This window comes from Balearica regulorum, chromosome 1, assembly GCF_011004875.1.
Source record: "Balearica regulorum gibbericeps isolate bBalReg1 chromosome 1, bBalReg1.pri, whole genome shotgun sequence".
NCBI lineage: Eukaryota > Metazoa > Chordata > Aves > Gruiformes > Gruidae > Balearica > Balearica regulorum.
In genome coordinates, this window is record NC_046184.1 from 12,404,055 (window position 1) to 12,428,050 (window position 23,996).

At 40.2% G+C, this 23,996-nt stretch overlaps 1 protein-coding gene and 1 long non-coding RNA gene across 8 annotated transcripts in view; one reads left to right on the forward strand and one right to left on the reverse strand.

The window, feature by feature from the left end:
- Positions 1 to 574, reverse strand: part of GNAI1 (G protein subunit alpha i1) — a 40,821-nt gene extending 40,247 nt beyond the window's left edge. For 2 of the 4 annotated variants that reach the window (XM_075773928.1, XM_075773766.1), the window contains exon 1: positions 3 to 574. In XM_075773928.1, coding sequence (XP_075630043.1) covers positions 3 to 120 — 118 coding nt within the window. In that variant the 5' untranslated portion in view covers positions 121 to 574. The remainder of the gene's footprint in view (positions 1 to 2) is intronic. The other 2 variants (XM_075774003.1, XM_075773848.1) reach the window with 2 other exon arrangements.
- A 37-nt stretch (positions 575 to 611) lies between these two features.
- Positions 612 to 9,585, forward strand: LOC142604842 (uncharacterized). Of its 4 annotated transcripts, XR_012838700.1 has the most exons (5): positions 612 to 685; positions 2,585 to 2,690; positions 3,520 to 3,681; positions 3,929 to 4,043; positions 7,611 to 9,581. It is a non-coding gene; the product is annotated as an uncharacterized LOC142604842 (long non-coding RNA). The 4 variants fall into 4 exon arrangements; XR_012838693.1 differs by lacking the exon at positions 3,929 to 4,043 and having other exon boundaries at positions 2,811 to 3,681; positions 7,611 to 9,585; XR_012838689.1 differs by lacking the exon at positions 3,929 to 4,043 and having other exon boundaries at positions 7,611 to 9,578.
- Positions 9,586 to 23,996: the final 14,411 nt, after the last annotated feature.

Here is a 23,996-nt window from a genome sequence, read left to right on the forward strand (position 1 = left end):
ACCTAAGAGGAGCAGCTTGACCTCCCTGGCCGCCTTCTCGCCATCCTCTCGCAGGTTCCTGTCGATCATCTTGCTCCTTTCCACCGCCGCCTTGTCCTCAGCGCTCAGCGTGCAGCCCATTTTGAGAAGGGGGCTGTTGTACTTCGCCGGGAGAAGAGAAGCAAGGGAGCGGCGGGGTTTTGCGCCTGGGGCCGCCGGAGAGGCGCTGAGGAGGGAGGGGGAGCGAGTGCCTCCCCGCTCTCTTTCTCCTTCCCCCCCTCCCTCACCTGAAACGCAACGGCGGCGTAGGCACCACACGCCGAGTTTACCTCACACGCAAGCAAACGGGGAGGAAGAAAACGGGAGGGGGGGGTGTCTGGAGGTAGACTTGCCTGAAGCCGTCCCCAGGGGAGCGCCGAGAGGGAGAAGGCAGAGCGCTGCTGACAGAGGAGACGCACCGGTAGCCGCTGCCGCCAGCCGAGAGGCTGCCGCTCCCGCCGCCGCGGCCCTCGCGCTCCCACGACCCCGCCCCCGCCCCTCCGAAGGCGCTCGGTTGCGCGCACCGCCCACACGGCGGGGGGAGAGGGGGCGAGCGCGTGCACGGCGGGAAGGGTGGGGCGACTGCGCTTGCGCACGGCATCAGCGGGCCGTTGATTGGGGGGGGGGACGGGGGACGGGGGCGTAACGGAACGGAATCGTGAAAGGGGTGAAAAACGGGCGTGGGGAGAAGGGAGGGGGCAGCTTCTCTTGTCTCCGCTCCGTCTGTGTGACGCCATCGCGCGCGAGTCCCGGACACCTGCCGGTGGCGCGAGGGAAACCGTTAGGGGTTCGAATTTAAACGGTTGTGGCGGGAGGTTGTGTCCCTCGGTGGGGCGGGGGAGCCCCGGTCGGGCAGGGCCCTCCCAGTGCCCGCAGGGGCGGGCCTAGAGGCGGAGGTCGCCTGAGGCGTGGCGGGTAGCGGGAGGAGGCCGCTCTCCTCAGCCACGGCCCCGCCTGGGGGTCTTCTCGGTCGCCGCCGGCTACCGGCGTCCCCGCCCGCCTTGTGCTCCCTTCCCACCGCTGCGCTGCCGAGGTCCGTCAGAGGTCCGTCAGAGGCGCTGGGTGCCTGCGGGCTGCAGGGCCATCGTCCCCCTAGGGGGGCCAGGCCGGGAGGGCCCTGGGGCAGCAGCGGGACTCTCCACTCTCGAGGCTCGCCGTTTGGCAGCGTTTTCCTCCCACCAAAGGAAAGCCAAACGAAACGGCCCTACCCCACGGCTTGAAACTACGCAGTCAACTTTCTTTTCGCGTGCCTGGTGTACTTTGTGAGCTCACGTGTAGTCTGCATACCCACATCCCATCTATGGGTTGTTTTGTTCTTTAATATAAAACCCCTAAGAAAACTACATGCAGTGTCTCCAACTCTTCCCGCCCCCGCACGTTGTTTGGCTTGCAAAAGAAAGATCCGGTTACCTTATAATAGGATCACAGGAAAATCAGATCAGCTGGTCCAACCTCCTGCTCAAAGCGGGATCAGCTGAGCTTCTGTGTGACTGTATCCACCACTCCCCCCCCACCCCAACTTGTGAGCAGTCAGTCTGAAACAACATAGATTTCACAGAACTTCTTCGATAACACAGCCTGCACATGAGATAAAACTTTGTGAATCTCAAGAAACTTTTCAGTCAAAATACCTCAGAAGACGTGAGAGTGTACAAGGCAAATCTGTTAAATTAAGGTTCATCTTCCCCAGTGAGTCCTTGTACACAGTCCTTTTTGTGTTCTCTTGTGCAGACTTCCACACTGGTATCATGGGGTAAGAGTTTTTACAAAACAGTTCAGGTCATATGTGGGATCTTCATCTTATTTTAGGGTTCCTGGTGTCTCCTGTGACAAAGTGGCAGAGGTAGTGATGTATACTGCTGCTCAGGAAAGAATAGAGGGGAGAGGAAAATTCATGAGTTTAGCCGTAGTTTTCTGGTTTGGAAATAAAGGATAAAGAATGATTTCTGAGATAAACAACATGTGGTTTGGATATTGGCAAGTGAAAGTGTGCAGATTAAGGGATAAGTAGTAAGCAGAGATTATGGTAGATGGAAATATGTGATAATGAGAGAGGTAGATGTTATAAGGATGGAGATACTTCAACTAGGACACCCCAACTTTGCATGGATTTTGTCTCATTTAATCATGTGTCTCTTTATACTTTCGACTAAGAGTGTCTGCTACAGTTCTGTCTCTGCCTTTCTTGCCCTTTTAACACTGTCACTACACTCATACGTAGAAAGGGTGAAATAGTCCCGAGTACCTTTTCTTTGTATCACCCTTGTAGCAGGAAAGCAGGACTGTATAGTATCTCCTTTTTTACACACTTAGCTAGTCTTAAATATAAACAGATTTAATTCTGGGTTTAGTCCTATTTTTCTTAAAAACACTTTATTTCATAATTAGGAGCTATTCTACTACCTTTCCCTATTAGAGTCTTATGGATAAGGTATAACTTTTTGTGCATGGACAGTATTACCAAAAACAAGGCTACTCCTGAAGATCTGCTTGCATGTTTTCTCTGATGTATATGTTACTTGTGTGGAAATTTGCAGACAATTTGTACTGATTTTTAATTTTACAGGAGCAGAAGAAATACTCATTACAGGTTACATATGATTCACCCATATTAATTCCTTATACAGTCTCCTTTGACATAATAAAAGGTCTTTCCAGTTGTGTTCACCAGGGTCAGTTGTTTAGTTCTACTTATGGAATAATGACCCAGATGATAACTTATTATATTCTAGAGTTACTTGGCATCAATAGAAGCTCTCAGGATTATGGAATAATGCATACTCTTTTTACAGTGCTCAAGAAGGCTGAAGAATTATTGTGCTAACTATTGTGGCCAAGAAGCTCCCAATATTCAGAACAAGGTTTTTCAGCTTTATGTCAAATAATGTCTTACATGATGTTAAGCTGTAAAGCAGTGGAGGCCTGAATCTATATCTGGAGCTAGTATAGATCTGCAGTTGGTGGCAGAGGTTCACTTCTGGTGTCTTAAAGTATTTTCTTATCATCTGAAATAGTTTACTGTGTAGTAAAAGAAACTGGAGTTAAATAGTTAAATGTAGTCTGTATTTGGGTAGTATACACCGTCTATCAGTTTTATTCCAAAATGTCAGGAATGCGTTTGCTCTAACCAGAGTTGCCTCACAGCAGTATGGTTATATGAAATAGTGCATTTCATCCCTATAGTTAGAATTACACAGCTTTTCCCTTCATCTGTCAAGTTGGGAAATTGCTCCGAAGATGTCTGTGTGTTTTGCGGCTTTGTTCCTGAGAGAGGATTATTTCAAGAGATTTTGTTGTTTTGCTTGCTTTAACAACAAATAGCTGTTGTTTGATATGACCTCCTTTTAAGTCCTCATCACCTGCTCTTGGGCTCATTTTTCTGTGAGATTAGCTGCTACTGCATGGGCTTAATAGATAGAATTTTTGGTGTTTGGTATGGAATATACAGTGTTTTGTGGGGCTTATGATCAGCCTTCAGCCTTCTATTTTTCTGTTTTTCAGATTTTAATTTAAATCATCTGATTCAGCCACCTTATTTGCTCTCATCTTTAACCACAGTATGCAAAATCATATACAAGAAATTGAATACAATTGTTATGAAAGAAATAGAGGAAAGTGGGCTAGAATTTGAATTTCTATCTTTAGAAAAGTGAATAGACTGAGGTAAAATACTTTCTGATTAAAGCACGTAACTATATGCGTAATTATAACTCAATGCCTAAAGTAAAATAAAATTGTATATAATTTATTTAATTTCTTTGTGTCCTAAGAAAACAAAACATTCCCAAGATTCAGTGCAAGGTATCTTCTTCCATACTGCTGCTTCACTTCTAAAGTGTATATTTTCCACTTTTGCCTTTAGCCAGATTCTTGACTTTTTTACAGTTCTAGTAACCGCTTTTTTTTCCAGATTAACTAGGGACCTCTGATGTGATGCTGTGGTCCCATGTGGCACCATATCTAAATCAGTACCAACAGTAAGAAGCCGTATTGCACTACTGGAAATTTAAACAGAAGAACAAACGGTAAAACATATTGAAGGTAGTTAGCAAATACAGATCCACTGTATGAATTAAATGTCAAATGCTTCTCTGCCCAATTGCTGAGTCTCCTGGCAAAACGCACACAGTCCACCTTCAGGGATCTCTGGATTACACAGTATGCATACACAAAGCTGATTCTCCTCCCACGTTAGTGTGATTAATTAATAGGTAGTGGATACATTAGATGTTAATTAGCTATGTTGATGTCCCTGTTCAGCAATGTCACTAATAACAGGGCAGACTTCAGATGTCACATGCAGCATCTCTGTGAAGGACCTTTCTGACTGAGATTTTGTATGTTTAATTCAAAACAAAATTTTTCTTGGAATCACAAAACAAGTTCAGTTTTAAAATTTCCAAACGCTGTAGCTGAACAATACTGAATTGATTAAGCTGTAACTTGGTAGCATACTAACACCATCAGTGCTTGTTAACATGGATGTAAGTAATTATTGTCAGTGCCTTGGAAGATTCCAAGGAAATTCCAAGGTGTATATTGTGTGAGTATGGTGCTGTTGGGAGGGAGAGGAAGACATATGCCATGTAGGCCAGTGAGTGCCATGTATGACCTAGTACTTACTGCTGCCCTGAAATACACAGTGAGCATGCTGTTGATTTTAATGAAGGCAATGCTAATTACACTAATGTAGGAGGAGAATCAGCTTCGTGTATGCAGATAGTGTAATCCAGAGGTCCTTGAAGGTGGACTGCCGGTATTTTGCTAGAAGGCTCAGCAATGGAACAGAGGGCACTTTGACATTTAATTCATATTATGTTAACCTTTCCAAAAGATCAGGTTTCCAACAAGTTATGCTAGTCTGTAAGTTGATTTCAGTGTTCAAAACACTATAGATAAGTCATCTGCTAGCATATAGAATCATTTTGGTGGTAAAAGACCTTTAAGATCAAGTCCAACCATTAACCTAGCACTGCCAAGTCCACCACTAAACTATGTCCCAAAGCACCACATATCACCTCTTTTAAATCTCTCCAGGGATGGTGACTCAACCACTTCCCTGGGCAGCCTGTTCCAATGATTGACAACCCTTTCAGTGAAGAAATTTTCCCCAACATCCAATCATCTAAACCTCCCCTGGAGCAACCTGAGGCCATTTCCTCTCATCCTATCGCTTGTTATTTGGGAGAAGAGACCAACCCCCACCTGGCTACAACCTCCTTTCAGGGAGTTGTAGGGAGCGATCAGGTCTCCCCTCAGCCTCCTTTTCTCCAGGCTAAACAGCCCCAGTTCCCTCAGCCGCTCCTCATAAGACTTGTGCTCCAGACCCTTCACCAGCTTCGTTGCCCTTCTCTGGACACAGTCAAGCACCTCAATGTCTGTCTTGTAGTGAGGGGCCCAAAACTGAACACAGGACTCGAGGTGCAGCCTCACCAGTGCCGAGTACAGGGGGACGATCACTTTCCTATTCCTGCCGGCCACACTAGGTCTGATACAAGCCAGGATGCTGTTGGCCTTCTTGGCCACCTGGGAACACTGCTAGCTTGTATTCAGCCAGCTGTTGACCAACACCCCCAGGTCCTTTCCCACCAGGCAGCTTTCCAGCCACTCTTCCCCAGGCCTGTAGTGTTGCCTGGGGTTGTTGTGACCCAGGACCCAGCACTTGGCCTTGTCGAACCTCATACAGTTGGCCTTGGCCCATGGATCCAGCCTGTCCAGGTCCCTCTGTAGAGCCTTCCTACCCTCAAGCAAATCAACACTCCTGCCCAACTTGGTGTCATCTGCAAACTCACTGCGGGTGCACTTGATCCCCTTGTCCAGATCATTGATAAAGATACTAAAGAGAACTGACCTCAATACTGAGCCCTGGGGAACACCACTTGTGACTGGCCACCGACTGGATGTAACTCCACGCACCACAACTCTTTGGGCCTGGCCATTCAGCCATTTTTTGACCCAGCGAAGAGTACGCCCATCCAAGCCATGAGCAGCCAGTTTCTCCAGGGGAATGCTGTGGGAAATGGTGTCAAAGGTTTTACTGAAGTCTAGGTAGACAACATCCACAGATAAAGCTATCCATATGATAGAGCCAGGAGTAAATGTTCAGCTAGGCAGATTTTTTTTTTTGCACAGTCTGCATGTTTTTGAAAGATTATCTTGTTGGATTTAGTTCGGAATAGTTATGGCAAAAGAAGCTACGTATTCTACTGTTCTAACCTTGAGCTGCAAACAAACTAATCATGATATGGACTTCATAGTATAAATAAAAAAAAAGAACAACTCATTGAAAAATTGAGCATATTATTAATAAAGATTATATTAATTTGTAAGAGAGAGAGAAAGAGAGAGAGGCACACACAGATACACATTTGTTTCCATAGTGCTCAGAAGCCAGCACAAAATCCTGTGGAACTTCAGAACATTATGCCTTTAATATATTGATAGCAGAAAGAAATTATACAAAAAAAACCCCACAAAAAATCAGGAAAACATGTAATATTGTGAAATAGATGCCTCTGTGATGTTATCTGGGCAGTGATATTATTCTTTGTTCCTTTATATGTATGAATAAATTGACATTCCTTTGCAGTGAGTGTGGAACAGCACTGTGAACCACTAAGTGTCATGTTTGTAAGTGTCATTGCATGTGAATAAAAATTATATGCAGGAATATGTGCAATTGTCACATCAGCAAAAATTATAGAGTAGATATCATTCTATTTGTTTAAAGCTTTAGTAAATCTTTTTTTGTAGTGACTGTTTCAATTTCAAATTGTAGGAAGCAAACATTGGTGTTTATGCAAAAATACCTATCAGTATAATGATTACTCTTATGATGCTAGGTCATCCATAAGTTGGTGTCTTCTTAAAAGAATTAAACATCTTCATTCAACATCTTCATTCTTAAAAATATAGTGAGTGAAACAACTATGTAAGATGTTATACTAAACAAGATATTCAGGAAAATTACTGCAGGAATGTTCCATTTGTCTCTCACATAAGCACAAAGTAACTATAAGAAAATATAACAACTTTTTGACTGTCTTATCTAGTGTCTTCACATATACTCTGAAAGACAGCTCTTACGAGCAGGTAGCTTGAATAGTCTGTTTTACTGCATTTGAAAATTGCATATGAACATTATTTATTCTGATAAACAGATTCTATAATGTATTAACAGATGGTTTTAGTTCCTAGTTAGAAATATACTACAGATCCAGCAATCATTTTAGTGACAGACCATATCAACAAACCAAAGAATAGGACTGATTACTTATGGAGATTCAGAGACTTTTTCAATAATTGCAAACTTAAAATAAATTGCAGGTAAAGTCTATTGATTGAATGGAGTAGATTATGACCACGTTATCCCATAAATATAATTTTTTTTCTTGCAAATGAAAGGTACATGACATTTAGATTTAAATGAAAAATAATTTTTTAATAAGTCATCCTTTTTATTTTTGCAAATGTTTATGTGTGGGTTGTGGCAGTAGTCTTTCCATTTTGGAATGCTGCATAACTAAAAGTAAATACCAAGTAAAATAACTTTGAAATAAATATCAAAGTGGGTTTGTCCTTCTCTTCCCCAGGCATGATGACATACAGCCTAATGCTAGACCTTGGGATTTTGTTACCATGAACCGAATAGTATTCTCTTGATTACAAGAGATGGAGAAGGAACAAAGTCATGAAACTGCCAATCTCCTTTCAGTGGCTATTACAGAGCAGCAGCATCAAGCAGGTCTGGAGGAAGGCCTTTGCCGTGGTTTTATGTTTACATGTATGCTGAATCTTCAGAATGTTCCTGTTCATTCTCAGTCATACAAGGTCTCAGATTCAATCCAGAGTTATACTTAGAAGGATGCTTGCTTGCTTACTCTTAGCTCGTCCTTAGCTTTCAACTCTGCTGCTTCTGAAGAAGGGCTTGTGTGCCCTAAAGCTTGTTCTAGCTGCCCCAGTGGATCTAAATAAAAGATATTACCTCTACCAAAAAAAAAAATAAAAATAGTTTTAAGCAGTTTATTAGTAGCAACAAAGTTCATGGTTCAAATCCTGGCTATACTGAAGCCAATGGAAATGTTATTGTTACTATTAATTTACCGTTATTGTACTTCAGTACAGCCAGAATTTCTCTTTTGGAACTGCTCAAGTGCTTCAAGTTATATATGTGTTTAAGTGCATTCCTGATCCACAGCCAGGCTACTCAACATCTTTCAAAATTACGTTTTATGTAGTTAGGCAGATTATGCTGACAGTTACTGTGTTGCAAAACCATTGTTTTAACTGGGTAAACAAAGAAAGTCATTATAACTTTTTGTCTAAAATTTGATCCTAAATGATTTGGGAGGAAAGGGTTTAGGCCTTGAAATCGTAATGTCTAAGTTAATTTCCATCTTCATTCAAAATTTTGTGTTTCTGTGGAATGAGTGATTTTCTCATTTAAGTTTCTCCTTCAATTGCCTAAAAAAAAAAGCAGAACACTTCCTGTCGTCACAGAGATGCAGATAAATATTCAAGATGTTCTCTAATGTGGTGGCAAGATGGGTTGTGTTCTGTTGATTTATATGAAATGAATAATTACTCTGAGCAAAGCAGGTATTAGCCTCATTACAGGAAATAGTGGTTTCTAATGTTTCTTCCTTCATCTTCTGAACAGGAACAAGTAAACCCAGCCTGTAGCTGGTTATATTTCAGTGCTCCTTTGTTTGCCTTGGCGTTTGCTTCACTTTTTATATAAATTAGTCCAAGTTGCCTGGGTAATGTTAATTCATTCTATTGTTTGTTTACATGTTCAATGATGTCCTTAAATCTTGTAGTAATAATGGGCTGCTGCTTTTTTCCAAATAGACTAGTTCGCTTCTCAGTATCTGTGCAGAATACAGAAAATCAATGGTTGCAAAGTTATTAATTTTTAATTTTCATCATGAATTGAATACCATTATGATGTTTAGCTCAATAATACATTAAGTCTAATGGCGCCTGGTGTTATAAATTACATTTTGAATATAATCTTCCCTTTGAAAGCTGAGAAGTTTTGCCTTGGAGCATTCTTTTGATCTGTTTAAATCTTAAAAAAAAAATATAATTAAAAAAATCGCATGCACCAGAGGAGGATTCTGACAGAAGATTTTATTTTCTTGAATAAACTTTGTAGAATCAATTGTGTTAACAGAATAAAATCAAGTGACACAAACTGTTTTTTATGAAAATGCAATGTTGAAACAGGCATAAAATCTATTTGTAAAATAAAAAGAAAATATTTTCAGTAATATTTTGTCTTTAAAGTGTTGTGGTTAGCAATAGAAATAATATATATTAGCTAAATACCGTCAACAGTATTAACACCAAATCCTAGATCCACTGTAATGAAAGAAGAACGCTGTCATCAATATCTGTTAAGACTTGGTTGTAACTTTGGATTCCACAGTGCTGAAGAAAGCGGTAAAAGAATCTAGAAATAAAACCCTTGCTTAACAAAATAATTTCTTCTCCTCTCCAGTATGCAAAAATAATTCTTCCTTATCTGTCACAAGATCACCTGATTGAATAATCTGGCAAGCTCTTATATGCGGTTTATTCCGTCACGTTGAGTTTTGGGTAGTGTACCTAGGCTTTATTCCCAAGAAAGTAGATGCTGTTCTCAGCTTCTCTCATGAGAGGCATTTGGAAGATCCAGATACTTCCCTAACTGAAGCAGAACTATAAAACTGAGTTGTGAGCCTTCACTGCAAGAATTTGAGGAACCCAGATTAAGAAAACTTTGTATTCATAAAACTGTCCAAGGGAACAAAAACAGGAAATGTTTTTAGATGAGAAAGAGCTATTAGGAATTTAAACAGGAAAGGCTGCGTACTGTTTGTTACTGCAGAATGCCATTGCTGTGTGCAGAGGGACCATTGCCCCAATGACTAGAGCTTCAACAGAAGCTCGGTCCCAGGTCAGGCAATCCCGGTCAGCAGTGCAAAGTGGTCCACAAGGTACTTCGCTGGTTAAAAAAAGCTGAAAATGGAATTAGAGACAAGGGATTCAGGAGTCAAACTCTGCCCTAAATTAATAGGACCAAGTTGCAAACAAGAATTATGATCAGAAATAGATCTAGGGCACTCTAAAGCAAGCCAAGTATTACAGCTCGTGTGAGAGGAGTCAGAGCCAAGCCGTGAAGTCCAGACAAGCGGTGAGCCCCAGCAGTAATACCGTACGGAGACAGTGACCAGGGGCTGATCACCAGTGGAGGTACAAGCAGGTAGGTCTGGCACACAGAACGGGCCAGTGTCTGCAGGGCAGGAAGCCTTGAAAAAAAGGAAGATGTGGCAATGGTTTAAATGCCAGCATGATAATGCGCTTTATGGTGTGACTAAAGAGCTGCACTTCCCACGGGTGTGGCGAGGCAGGTAGACTATGGACAGGCACTCTTGGCCCATGGGCTCCCAGTGTCACCGGGCAATGCAGAGGCTTGCAGAGCTCACTCCCTGCTCACCAAACTAGTCAGCAGAGAAACCACAATGCTTATCAGCTCCTTTGCTGATGGATAAGAATTATTATGTCAATGAATAGCTGCAGTTCACAAGTTTCCACTTCCTGAGGCTCACAGCAGTCCCCTGTCTCCCATGGCAGGGCTGGGCTGGAGCCTGAGGCTCTGGTTTCAGAGCAGACCCACCAGCAATGGGCAGTTTCCCCCAGATTTATGTCTTAGCCTGAAACCCGATAGGTGGTGAGAAAAAAGGTGTGGAATCCACAAACTGCATTTTTACAAAAACAAAGAAAAACCCAAACCACAAACAAAAAAAACCCCAAAACCTTATAACATTCTCATAAGTTCTAAACTGACCCATCTGGTAGGTTCCCTTCGTCTTAAATAAGCCTTCGCTCTCACTGCTCTACGCTTCCTTTGCATACTGGAGCAAAGTAAGAGTAAGGCTTACCACAACCCGTGTTTTTGCTAGGCAAAGTTAGCGTGAGTTTGGGCTATACTGTGCTTTTTCATTTCAGGAGACATTCTGAAGTATGTTCAATTAATGTATAAACAGTAGGTTTCTACAACAAGTTTCTGTTCCTACAAAAACAGATCTGATGTTATTGTATTAACTATGAAACAGTAGTAAAGAGATGATACGTACAGAAATATTATAAAATATATATGTATATATGATATTAACATTGAAATAGTGCCGCTGAGATATGCCCTGCTACACTAGGCTGGTCAGCCTCAGTCAAAATAACAGAAAACAGATATAAAATTCACTTCCTTATGAATGAAAATGTAGGAATAAAATCAATTCAAATCAACATTTTACTGAATTTTATTTTCCAAAAATAAATTTTTTTTTAATTAAAACTTGTAAGGTTTTTGACTAAATATTCCATGACATTCAGATGGAAAAGGCAGCAATATGCTTTATCCATGGTTCAGACCTCAGAGATATTTAAGAGAAGTGAGCTGGCAGATTTTTAAAATTTATATAAAATTTCTTATCTTTATGTAGATATGTATTTTTGTCATTTGTGACACTTATGGAAATATTATGTCCAGATTTTCACCAATGCACGGGATTTGTAGAAGGGTTCTGCAGAAAACAGGACTAATTTCTGTTCTGGTCAACACCGTGCGTGATAACTTTGGGTTAATTATCATACCATATCTGATAAAACTTGCGTATGACACACAGGCCAACAAGCCATTAAGTTTGAGGAGGCTAAGGTAGTTATACAGAGGGACCTAGAATGATTGTAATGCTGGACCCTGGGGGGAGGCGGGGGAGATGTTTATATAGCTAAACAAAGAATAAGTGTATAAAGAGGCAATTTTACCTCTTCTTGAAGTTTTTATGAGACCAGTATTGAAATAACTACTTACAGAGCTAGCGTGGACGCACCAAAAAAAGGAAGGTGAAAATCTACAGTCGATGTATAAATCATCATAAACATACCCAGGGAGAACTGTCTAATCAAAAGGATGGGGAGTGTGAGCAGGAACAGAAGGAGGTGGCTGCACTGTGTCTGGCAGCGGCTTGGACAGCCTCTTCAGAAGGCATCGCACATCTGTGTTGTACCGAGAGGAAGGTGGGTTCAGAGCTGTCACCTCGTGCCAGGCGATGCGCTGGGGAGACCGCTCAAACTTTCTCCGTCGAATGACAAGTACGTAATTTAAGGGTCAGTGATAGATGGAAAATCAAACTAGGTAATCCGGTTTTATACTTCCTTAATGTCAGCACACCTATGATAAAATAGTTTAGGAGTGAGCTGTCGCAAATGTCTCAGAGATTACAAATTGCCTCAATGTGATCTTGCAAACGATCCTGCAAGTGAAGCCGATTCTCAAACCAGCATGATTGTCCCTTAGTTAAACTGAAGCTGCATGACTTGCCACAGATAGCTGTGATACAGAACTGTGTGATCTGAATAAAAGGAACCTTTTAATTTATTATGAGACATGGAGGAGATACCTGGCAACTTTTGTGTTCCTTTGAACTCCTCCTTAGCTCATTGCTAGCCTAAGAGCTGCTAGGCTTTACAGTTTTAGTTCAAAGCCTGATTTATGTTACTGGTTAAAAATCACCTAAAAGACATTAGAAAAGACAAGTATGGGCACGTAAGTATGCAGTACAGGTCTATCTACCAGGTTTACCAAGCCTTTTACTGGATCTGGCTGCTGAATTTTGAGTCTTACTTACTAAAGTTTCAGATCTTGGTGATTGACAGAAAAGAGAAGCTGGTGCTGGCATTAAAAAAATCATTTTTGTAGTTATATTATTGTGCAGAGTAGTCTGATTCTTCAGCCTCTCATCTGATATCTAAAGAGGACAGTACACGTAATTGATAAATACGATAATGAGAACTGAGGAGAGAACAGATAGCGCTTTCCAGTTATGGCATCATGCGTGAACATGTGATGCGCATATGTGACTTGACCGTGGAGATTACAGAGACAAAGAACACTGTGACTAGCACTGATAGCGAGTTGGTTTTACACAGAGAATGCCCACACTGGGCAGTGGTCAGGAGCACGGCAATTTCTGAACGTACAGGGCCGTGCAAGAAAACCTCTTTGCATTACCACGCTTCAAGGAACCAGCTCCTCCAAACCCAGCACGGTTTGGAAGTGTCTGTGTGACCCGGACGCCCTCTGCTAGTGTCCACACTACAAAAGAGTAATGAACGTTCGTGGCTTGCTATGCCCTATTTATTGCCATAACAAGAGAGCAAAGAGCCCAGATTTCAGGGACAGGGAACAACAAAGGTATCATCCAAACATGGCAGCTTTCTCGGGAATACGTGTTACACTACTGACTTGGCCACACCAGCCTAGTCTGTCCAAATATAAATGTTATTTTTCACACCAGACTTTTTCATTTTAACTTCCTCTTTAAATATGTATATGCATTGTTAATTCACAAGCATGTTACAGCTTCTGGTGGGTTGAAGCAGGCAGTGGGGTGTCTCTCCATACATTTCTGGGGTTTAATAGGATCTATTCAGAGCAAAACAAAAGCCTGATTGAATGCTGGGAAAAATTTTGTATCATACAGTCATTTAAATGTGAACTAGGACATTCTCTGGACAATTACATAAAAATGGCAAGTGACCCTCTGTACAATAGTGGCTTTCAGCATGATCCAAGGCCAAGACAGGCTTTTGACAGTTACATAATGCAGATGGGTCACGCTCAGCCAACACAGAAATGTTCGGCATTGTGCAAAACGAGAATCACATCTAGCAAAGTTGAAACAAAACCCAAAAAGACAGACAAAAAAAAGCTTTCATTTTCAGCATGCTGATCAATTTTCTAATTAATAATACTCAAATTTAGAAATATTTATTTGTAGTCTGAAAGGTAAATACTAATAGGAGGAGTGGAAGAGGCTGGAATAAGAAATCCAGGAGGTCTTCAAACTTTGACACACCTGTTTGCAAAAACATCTGCAATATATTGTAAACGGTTTATGAAACTACAGATTAGTGATCATATATGCTATTGATCTATATGAAATACATGTATTTTTATTTAGAAATATTTTACTATGCTTCTAAAACAGCTATAGATTAATTTTATTATAGAACTGAATTTCAGAATTCACAAATCCCAATAATTTAGCTCACTGCTAGCATGCTGCCACCTCTGCTTTTTTTTCCTGCTTTTTCCACTGCAAAAATGTTGCTTAGTATTTTGTGTTAATGCTCTTTCTTATGCCAACAGTAATTTCACAGAAAAATATCAACAATATATCTGAAAAAATACACTTGCATCAGTGAACAGCACATTGCAGCAGTGTGAATTTTCTCTTCTCCCAATGGTAATAAGGTCTTAAACTACATGGAAGTGTGGCGTTTCAGTGTATATAATATATACTACAAAAGCCAAAGGCTTTACAAGCAGATAGATGTGTTTGTGTATATATATATGTGTATATAAATATAAATAAATATGTAACTATAACAAAATCTGCTGCAGGGGAGCTATAGCATAAGCTTCTTTGCTATCTCTACTATTATTTTTTCACTGTAGCCTGAAGATAAACTTGTTGATATTAATGATAATTGATGGTCTTCCATGCATTCTCTCTTTCACTTCCAGTATGAGACCAAGAATGTTAATTACTGACATACAGGAATAGTAATATAATTTCAAATTAATTATCTTTTAGTGGTATCTCTTCTTTCAGAATAGCTGGCCCCTAATGTTCCCCAGTAAATATTCTAAAATACTGCAATGGGCAATCATGTAAAAACACATGAGTGAGGACATTTTTTGGTAAGTGAGGCTAGAAAATGGTTTGTTTATACAGACTGGTGTTGCAAATATTAGTATCTTGATTTTGTGTGACTAAAGACAATATTTTATTATTTACTCTAGTCTTTTTTTTTTTTTTTCTCTCCTTAAACCTTATATCCACAAAGATACTTTATAGTAGTGAAGAAGTAAATTATAAGTTGTGTTAAAAACAAGATTTCCATATCCGCCCTTAGGTTCCTGCTTTTAATACGTATAAACTGAATTATTGTGGTGGTTTTTATCAAGAAGCATTTTTTTATGCTAAATCATAAAAAAGGCCTCTCTTACTTGTCATGCAGTTTTTTCTGCTTTGAGACTAGCTAGTTTTGGTTGCTACTTCTTTTTGCCAAGATGTGCACTGTCAGTCTGCAGAACAAGTATACAAAAGGCTGAACCTGAGAAGAGTGAAAATTAAATTTGATTCAAAACAATACTGAACATTGAACAAGTGTTGTTTAATAAGAAATGTTTTTGTAACTTAAGTTGTCAATTGCTGCCTGTTACCAACATGATTGTCCTGAGTTTAATACTGATTAATCTCTTGAGACTGTTTTTTTGTCAGAGCTTTTTTTCCAAAGACTAGTTAGGTGGGGAATGATTCCAAAATGCGTCCATCTCTTAACACAGTAAATATGCAAAGATTTAAGCTTTAACTCTTCCATGGAGTCTTCCTTACTATTAAATAACAACGAAAGTAAACCATAATTTGATCTTCCTGTTAAAGGTGGCTTGTTTCCAAACCCTCTTTCTGCTCTTCCAAGTTCATTTCCTCCTCGTGGGCTCTTGCATGGATAGACTGCTAGGGAAACAACAGAAATAAGCACTACGTCTTTTTGCAGAACCCTGGTACTTGGTCCTTAACTGAAACAGTGCATCATCTCTGCATATCAGTGTAGAATTGTGGAATGACATGTCCTTAATAGTAGGAAATGTGTATAGTAGGAGAATAGTATTGAATCAGGTCATTGCTAAAAACATAGAAAGAAATCATAAACCACTCAAGCACTGGTTAACAACAAGAAGTCAAGAGTCTCACAGATTGATCATTCCTTCTTTTATTTTGTTTAATGTACTCATTGATGAATAAAGACCTTTCCAACTATAGTATACCAAAATCTCATAAAATTATGTAGAAGTTGCATGAGAATAAACTGAAAGATACAGAGAGAAAAGCAAGGTTTCCTCCAAACTGTAGTACTTTTCAACAGAAAGGATATAAAGATCTTATTTAGACCCTTATCTTGATCCCACTTAATTTATAATGAATATTTAAAGAATTGCAGTGAACTTCAGATAATGCTCTTGCTGCACAGAATATCTGACAGTAGGCTTTATTTACCTCAAGGAAAAGCCAAAGTGCAAGCTTACAAATATTTAATCCTTTTCCTTTAGTTTGCATGAATGAACCTGTATAGACTTTGAGAAATAAGTATGGCGTTTAATAACACAATACCCTTTGCTGTTTTTTTCAAAAGTAGGTATTACGATGCTGGCCGAACTTCACTTTGGGTTGTTACCTTCCATTTAAATACCCCCTGTAGTTCTTCCTACTTGGAAAATGTTATACTTCACTGACCTTTTTGGGGGCATAGCTTGCTTTTCCCATATTAAATGTAACCACCTTTTCTATCAGCTTTCTGCCTGTCAACCCTCTTTGGCTTAGTTGCTCCACCCTGTTATTCTATATAAACCTGTCTGCCCCTACTGTCATGTTTCTACGTAATGTTTAGTTAAGGCTCATGCCAGACAGTACCTTATCCAAGGTACAGCCCAAAGCTCACTGTGTTCTAAAGAACCATCCACACATAATTCACTCTATAAATAATCATACAAAATAAAAAGGGCTTCGTGGTGACATAGATATCATTACTATGTTTCAGCTGCTATCTAGCAACATTGCAATTCATAGTAAATGTGTGCCTTACTCGGCTTAGTTATTTGTAATGAACTCTAGGTGTAGGGTGCCATTTTTTTTAGTACACAAAGACTGTTTGAACACGGAAGCAGAAACTTGGATGAAGCAGAACATCCAATCCCTTGGGTGATGTTCTTAACACATACAAAAATGTATTTTTTCTCATAGGTATGGGATTGGTTATGAAGAATTCAAGGAAAAAGATGTATACTAACTGTTGTTGGCTCTGGAGAGAAAGTGAGCTTGCTTGATAACAACAATACTGGTTTGTTGTAAAAAAAAGCCAAAATGATAGAAAAGATATGTCAAAGGTTTGTGGGAGCTAGAGTCCTATTCACCTGCTATCTTGGGAGTTTAACCAAGTGATTTCCCCCATGTTTTGGGAAGGATAATTTGTAAAGGCCTCTTAAGATGTGTGGTGTAAATGTAAAATTGCACAAGGAAAGCAACCTGAAGAGAAGAACACAGTATTATTAAGTTCATATTGTTAATGATTATAAAATGTGAGCAAAACCAATGTTAAAATAAGTCAAGACAAATGAAAATTTGCAAATGGTTGATGAAACATGAATATAGAAAAAAATAATGCACACAGTGATGCTATCCAAAAGTGTCAGAAATGCCATGTCCCCTGCTGTTTGCACTCCTGAAAGCATTCAAATGACACCTTGCATCTAAAATCACAATTACCAAGCCTCTCCTTTAGCTTCTGTGCTGAGAAGAAGAGAGGGATTGCTATGGAGACAATATATACCTAATAGCTGGAGGGTAGGTGGAATAAATTCAACAAATAAACAGTCACGGCTGAAAAGAAGGAATGAAGGATGACAACCAAGTCTGACACAATGCTTCTGATTTTATACTGAAACTTTGAAAAGGATGTAGAAATCAAATACTGTCACTAAATAATGATAAAGCCATTGAATCAATCAGGGAAAACCATCAGGAAACAATCTGTTCAAAATGAGAAGCTAACAGACAATCATAGGACCCTTTACTAAACTCTACAGCTGTTCCTATGGCTTTGAACTGGTCATTTATATTATTGCACTCTCTGAGCATCAGATTACTATGAAATCCCTCCAGGTTTCTAGCCTGGGCGTTGTGTGAATGCTCGACCTCTCTATTTAGCCAGTTCATTTCATCTTGTGCTCTTAAAAACAGCAAAAAGCTGGGCTGGTATGACGAGCCAACTCCAAGGGATACGATCAAACAATCTTACAAATCACCTGCTGATTTTAAAACGCAATTATATGTCTGAGAAAGGTCATTAAATAATGCATAGTATGGCAAGTGACATAGAGTTACATTAATGGAAACACTTAACACTGTTACCATGGTTAGTGTGAAAAACATGCCCAAAAGGGGCCAGTGCTGTTGACTGCTACTATTGATTCCAGAAAACCTCATTAGTTCTGCTTCTCAACAAGTTATGAAATACTGGAGAAGGGCCTGTCATTGTTGTTCTGTCAATTAGAATCAAATATAGCCAAAGTATAATCTGTTTTTTGTTACCGTATCTCTGTTCTGTATGTAGCTCCTGCCCACATTATATTATTGACTATTGAACAACAGAAATATTTTAATGGTGGGAAAGGAAAACTCTGACTGCAATTGTTACCTTCCAATAGTCTTTCTGTCTACCTGGTCTGGGTTCACATCTTTTGTTGCAGAGCTAGATCATAAATACTTTTCCGGTAGTGACTTCTTCCTTTTCAGTCAGATGGCTTTTAATCATTAACTTGTGCAGTTTTACGCTGCCTTTCCTCAGATTCAGGACTTGGTTCTGAGGCTGTCACTGGCCATTTCTCACATCCCAGAAAAGGAGGAGGGTCTTTTGGGGGTGTATGAGGAGGAAGATGGAAAGGCTGAAGGGTTATTTTGCTAGAGCCCCAAATTCTACACATCTTTTCTGTCCCAGTTATTCACCCAAACTGTAGGTAATCAGCATGACAACTTTGTTAATTTTTGCTGTTATTTGCAAGAAATTAGCTTTGTCCTTTTTATTAGCATATAGCCTGAGTTCTCTGAGTTCATTGGAGTTCCTTATTACTCTTCTATAAAATAATACAAATCTTCTAATAATTTGCAAATACAACTGACAGTGCTATGGTTAGAAGATTGTGTTCAGCTCATTTTTCTCCCTGCTGTTGCCTAGTATCCTTCTAATCAACCGTGGCTGGCAGTGAAGTGTAGCAGTAGTGAAGTTGATATGCGTTAACTTGATCCTCCTATTGCAGATGCAATAACCTACTGCAAAGAAACTATAGTGAATGCTGAGGGCGGTAATATGCTGACATGACTAGATCCAGCAAATACTGTTTATCAGGGAAACTTGTGAGCTATTTGCTTTAATTGCTGTCATAATTGGTGGAAGAGAGCAAGTGGATATGATGAGGTTATGGAGAAAGAAATAGGAGGGATCATAACTGGGAAGCCTGGACTCTTACTGCTAACGCGTCTTCATTTCAATGCAAAAAGCATCAGGAGGAGCTATATTACTCAACATTTCTTTTACAACATATTGACATGTAGCAGATGTGAACATGCATTGTAGAATACTGTATATAGAGAAATACAAGGAATCCTCAAATTCTCCCGGGACAATAAGAGCTGGATGTGCACAGTTCAGTGAACCCTGATGTGCAATAGTACTCCTGCTGTTCCCCGACCACCACCTGCCTATGTCGGCCTACACGTCCTGGCTTTCTGACCTCTACTCCGGGGCAGCCCACTAGACGTTGCAGCAGCATGTGGCTAGTCCTGAGTTACGTGACCTGTTCTTGGCACCGTAGGAGTCCAGAGAGAGCACCGTGGGACTGGCCACAAGATAACCTTCTCTTCGTCTAGGATGGGTTTGCAGTGCGTGCTGGCATCTGTGCTGCCACCGAGGTGAAAGGTAGATCAGCTATGTCCAAACTATGCTCCTTCCACTAATCAAGATTTTTTTTTTCCTTCTCATTTTAGCTATCTAGAAATTAGGTATCTAATCTAAGCAATTTATCTAGTCGATGTTACCTCCATATAAGCAATGGGAAAGATAGAAACTTCTGAAAGACAGTTTGTCCCCTATTGTATTCAACCATTTGGGGATTAGATGACTCACCTCCTAGATTTATCAGTTCCTTTACACTGATTACAAGGGAAACCTATATGACTAGCCTAGATTACACCACTTTTCAGATGATAAGACCTTGGAGACATGAATCCCACCTAACCTGAGTGACAGGAAAATTGGCTGAAAAAGTACTTCAGTGAGGGAAGCTGAAATATCGGACTGCATAGAAGCTAACAAGTAAAACAACAGAAGTAGTGAAACAATAGATCTACATGTCGTTGTAGTAAAGTAGTGTAAATGAGTTTGCAGTGTAACAAAGCTTTGGTATGAAATACCACGGTACACCCCAGAAGTGGAGACATTACCTTGTGTGTTGAAATTCTTGTGTTTCCACTGGGAAAAAAAAAACAACCCACAACAAAACCCAACCAAGCTCAAAATTAGGCAATGTCACAGTGGTTTGTAGTTTTATTTGTATGCACTGGGAATGTTCTAGAACATTTTAATGGCATTGAGCTATGGATGCCAATGTCTAGGCACATAAACTCTGTGAGCAAATTATCAACTGTACAAATAAACAGAATTCCACTGGTGTAAGTACAGCAATACTGATTTATGCCAACTGTGATTTTGGAGCTATGTATTTTGATAGAACAGTTAGAGAAAAATAATTCCATAATATAAAAAGCGTACAGAGAAATCTGAAAACAGAAATAACTCACTCCATTTAACTGTCCAAGGTGGAACACAACTGCATCTTTTCTTCTTTTGTGCATTCTTATTTATAATACACAGTAACCTATCGAATGGAAACAACTGGCGTATTGTGTAGCTTCTAACAGTGGCTTACACTAGTTCAAACAGATGATCTTGACAGCGTGCCCAAAGAAATGTTTCAGCTTTACAGTCTAGAAAATATTGTGTTTCTTTTGTGAACTAAGTGCTTACTCGAAGCATGTATAGATGTGGTTTTTGAGTTAAGAACATAGTTTTTATTTCGTTGCGCCTGCATTGTTCAAGCTTGTGGCCCTACAGCGAGGAAAAGGAGTTCTGGGAGCAATGAATGGAGTGCTGATTGCACCTCACTGCTCATCTGAAATAGCATGAAAAGTGTTAATACAGCTGCAGTAGCTGACTGAATCCCGTGTTTTCATGTATCCTCTAAGAACGGCATTACCTGTCAGGGCTTAGAGCAGGAGGCATGATCAGATCGGGAGACGTCCAGGCGAGGCTGTGTGAACTCTCTAGGTTGGCACCAACCTGTGGCAATGTGCGGCCTGCAGCTGCGGGGTGGCCAGGGATCAGGCTTTGGCGTTTGTAGAAATGCATAGGTCTGTGATTTCACAGATTCACAGCATGGTAGGGGTTGGAAGTGACCTCTGGAGATCATCTAGTCCAACCCCCCTGCTAAAGCAAGATCACCTAGAGCAGGTTGCACAGGATCGTGTCCAGGCGGGTTTTGAATATCTCCAGAGAAGGAGACTCCACAACCTCTCTGGGCAGCCTGTCCCAGTGCACGGTCATCCTCAGAGTAAAGAAGTTTTTCCTCATGTTCAGATGGAACTTCCTGTGTTCCAGTTTGTGCCCATTGCCCCTTGTCCTGTCACTGGGCACCACTGTCGTGCCACTGGACACCACCCCATCTTCTTGACATCCACCCTTCAGATATTTATAAGCATTGATAAGATCCCCTGTCAGTCTTCTCCAGCTCTCTCAGCCTTTCCTCATACAAGAGATGCTCCAGTCCTCTAATCATCTTTGTAGCCCTAAGGGAGTATCAGGGAGTATCAACTCCACAAGCAAACTATGGAAATAAAATAAATTCAAGATGCCTAGTGTATCAGGCTGTGGACATTGTAAAGTTTGTATCAGATTCGTATGTTTGTACCAAAAGTGTGAGAGGTACCTAGTCTGGAATGCTACCAACAGTAGAATGGAAACTTCAAGACTGCTAGACTCTCCTTTCTCGTGCATTATATTGATAGGTCATTGACTTCCTCTATAAACATAAAATACTTTGGTCAAACAAATCGTGTTTGGCAAACACTATAAAAAATCTCATTTGCTCAAAGCAATTCTAATTAGTACAGAAGTGTGTGAATAAATGAAATTCTGATAGTTTTCATTCCAAGTATCTGAGTTAACATTTATTCTTTTGATTATGGTCCCTTTCAGTCACAGGGATGAGCAGTCCAAACATCGCATTGTAACGGCTGCAGCCCAAACACCTTCACAAAAACTATGTGGACAAGGTGAGGCCTGAAAGGTGTGTTGGGTTTATAGTAAACTAAAATCATCAGCAAAAGATTCTGCATGTGACCTTGCTGTTTGGGACAAACTCACAGCTGCCATAGCTTATGATTTCTATCAGTTTTGTAAGAAACGCTGTGTCTGTGATAAGTCTAACTATAAATTTGACTTATTTTAAATGAATAAATATTAACTTCTGCTGTAATGATTACTCCAAAATAACTATGAAATGATGCAATATCACATATTCTGACATTTCAATTTTTGAAAGCATTCAACTGTTTAACAAAACACTAAGGGACAATATTTTGTCTTCACGGGCAGTGTTACATTAGCTATATGCATTTAGCTATAAACATGAATATAGCTATTAAAATGATTCGTTGTGATAACTCAGACTATGAATCACTTTCAGACAGCATGGGAAGTCTGTGCTAGCTGATGTGCTGTTAGAAGGGCAACCAAGTTGTCCACTGCCGTGCTGAAGTGTGACGCATTACGGCACACACAAAATGCAGTACAGCCTAAGGGGAAGCTTTTAGGCTGCCGTGAACTAGTTATTCCTGCGTCTCAGCTCAGCTGCTTACTGGATTTGTGACTTCAGGATTCTTTCTCGCTCCCTCTGACCAGCTCTGTACTAATTGCTTTTGCTGCAAACTGCCTACGGTTGCTGTCAGCCTGACAGCTCCAGTTTTGGCAGCGAGTCTTGGAACCTTGTCACCTCCGAGGCTCCGGTGACCACTGGCAGCTAAATCATACCTGGGTTCTGCAGACCTGCTCTGGCAGAGGGCTAAAGCTCAGACAACTTCTACAAAAATCACCTAGTGATAACCACGATGCATTATATCAGACAGTGAAGTGCCCAGAGCATATCGCAACCACCGTTTTCTGTTATTAACATAATTTCAGCGTAATGCACATATGTTCTGCTGGCGCCAAGAGGTCAGCTGATGTTAGGTGAGATGCTAAAGAAGAATGAAAGCTGCATTTTCAGTCTCCAGCCTTTATAAAGATATGGCCTGATTGGGACTAGAAAAAAAAGAAAAATACCAGGCTAAGGTATCATAAGGTAGTGAATATTATTTTTAGGAAGGTCAGTATTATTTCATTTATATTTTTTTTTATTCCAGACATTTTTTAAAAATAGTCTTTTATTCAGTATGCCCAGTCAAGGGAGAACAGACTCTCTATTAGCATGTTCTAATTAAGAGGGTTTTCTGCTGGATTACAAATGTGACTTTTTTAGCCTAATTATGTACAATACTTTTGACTGATTTAGCTCTGCATCTGTCAGTGCAGTCTACTGCACCCTCATTCTCTTGATTTTCCGTAATGTGAGTACTCCATAAATAACATCCGTTCCTCTATTCCTGGGACACAGCCTGCCTGGGGCTAGTTCAGTTTTGCAAATGTTTGGGTTGTTTTCCAGTTTGTTTCTCAGAAACATACTGGCAGAAATACACTGGTAAGCGTGGCAGATGATAGCTGAAAATAATTTACCTACCATGCCATAATCACACAAACTCTCTTCGTCTCCTTGGAAAGAATTTTGGATGTATATGGAATTTGAACCACGAACTCGGTAATGTTGCTTGTATTTCTGCAGAAATGATGTGTATATATCAAACCAGAAACTGACTGTTACTCATCTGTGTCCTGTCCTCTGACTTTTCTTCACAAGAAGACCAAACATGGGTCTTGCTTCTCTGCTGTATAAATGTATATTTAAGATTTGGAATTAAATCCAACAATATAAGAGAGGGAAAAAAACAACAACAACAAAAAATTGTTGAGTGTTACCTCATTGGATTCATTAATGGTTTGTTCAAAATGACCTGTAAATGAGGCTTTACCTCAAATTAAGATGGGGACAGTGTATCATACTTGCTGGTCAGTAACAGAACATACAACCTCAGCCCAATATACAGTCCTCACTCCAAAACAGCAACTATTTTCTATTGTAAATAGAAAGTGAATTTTCC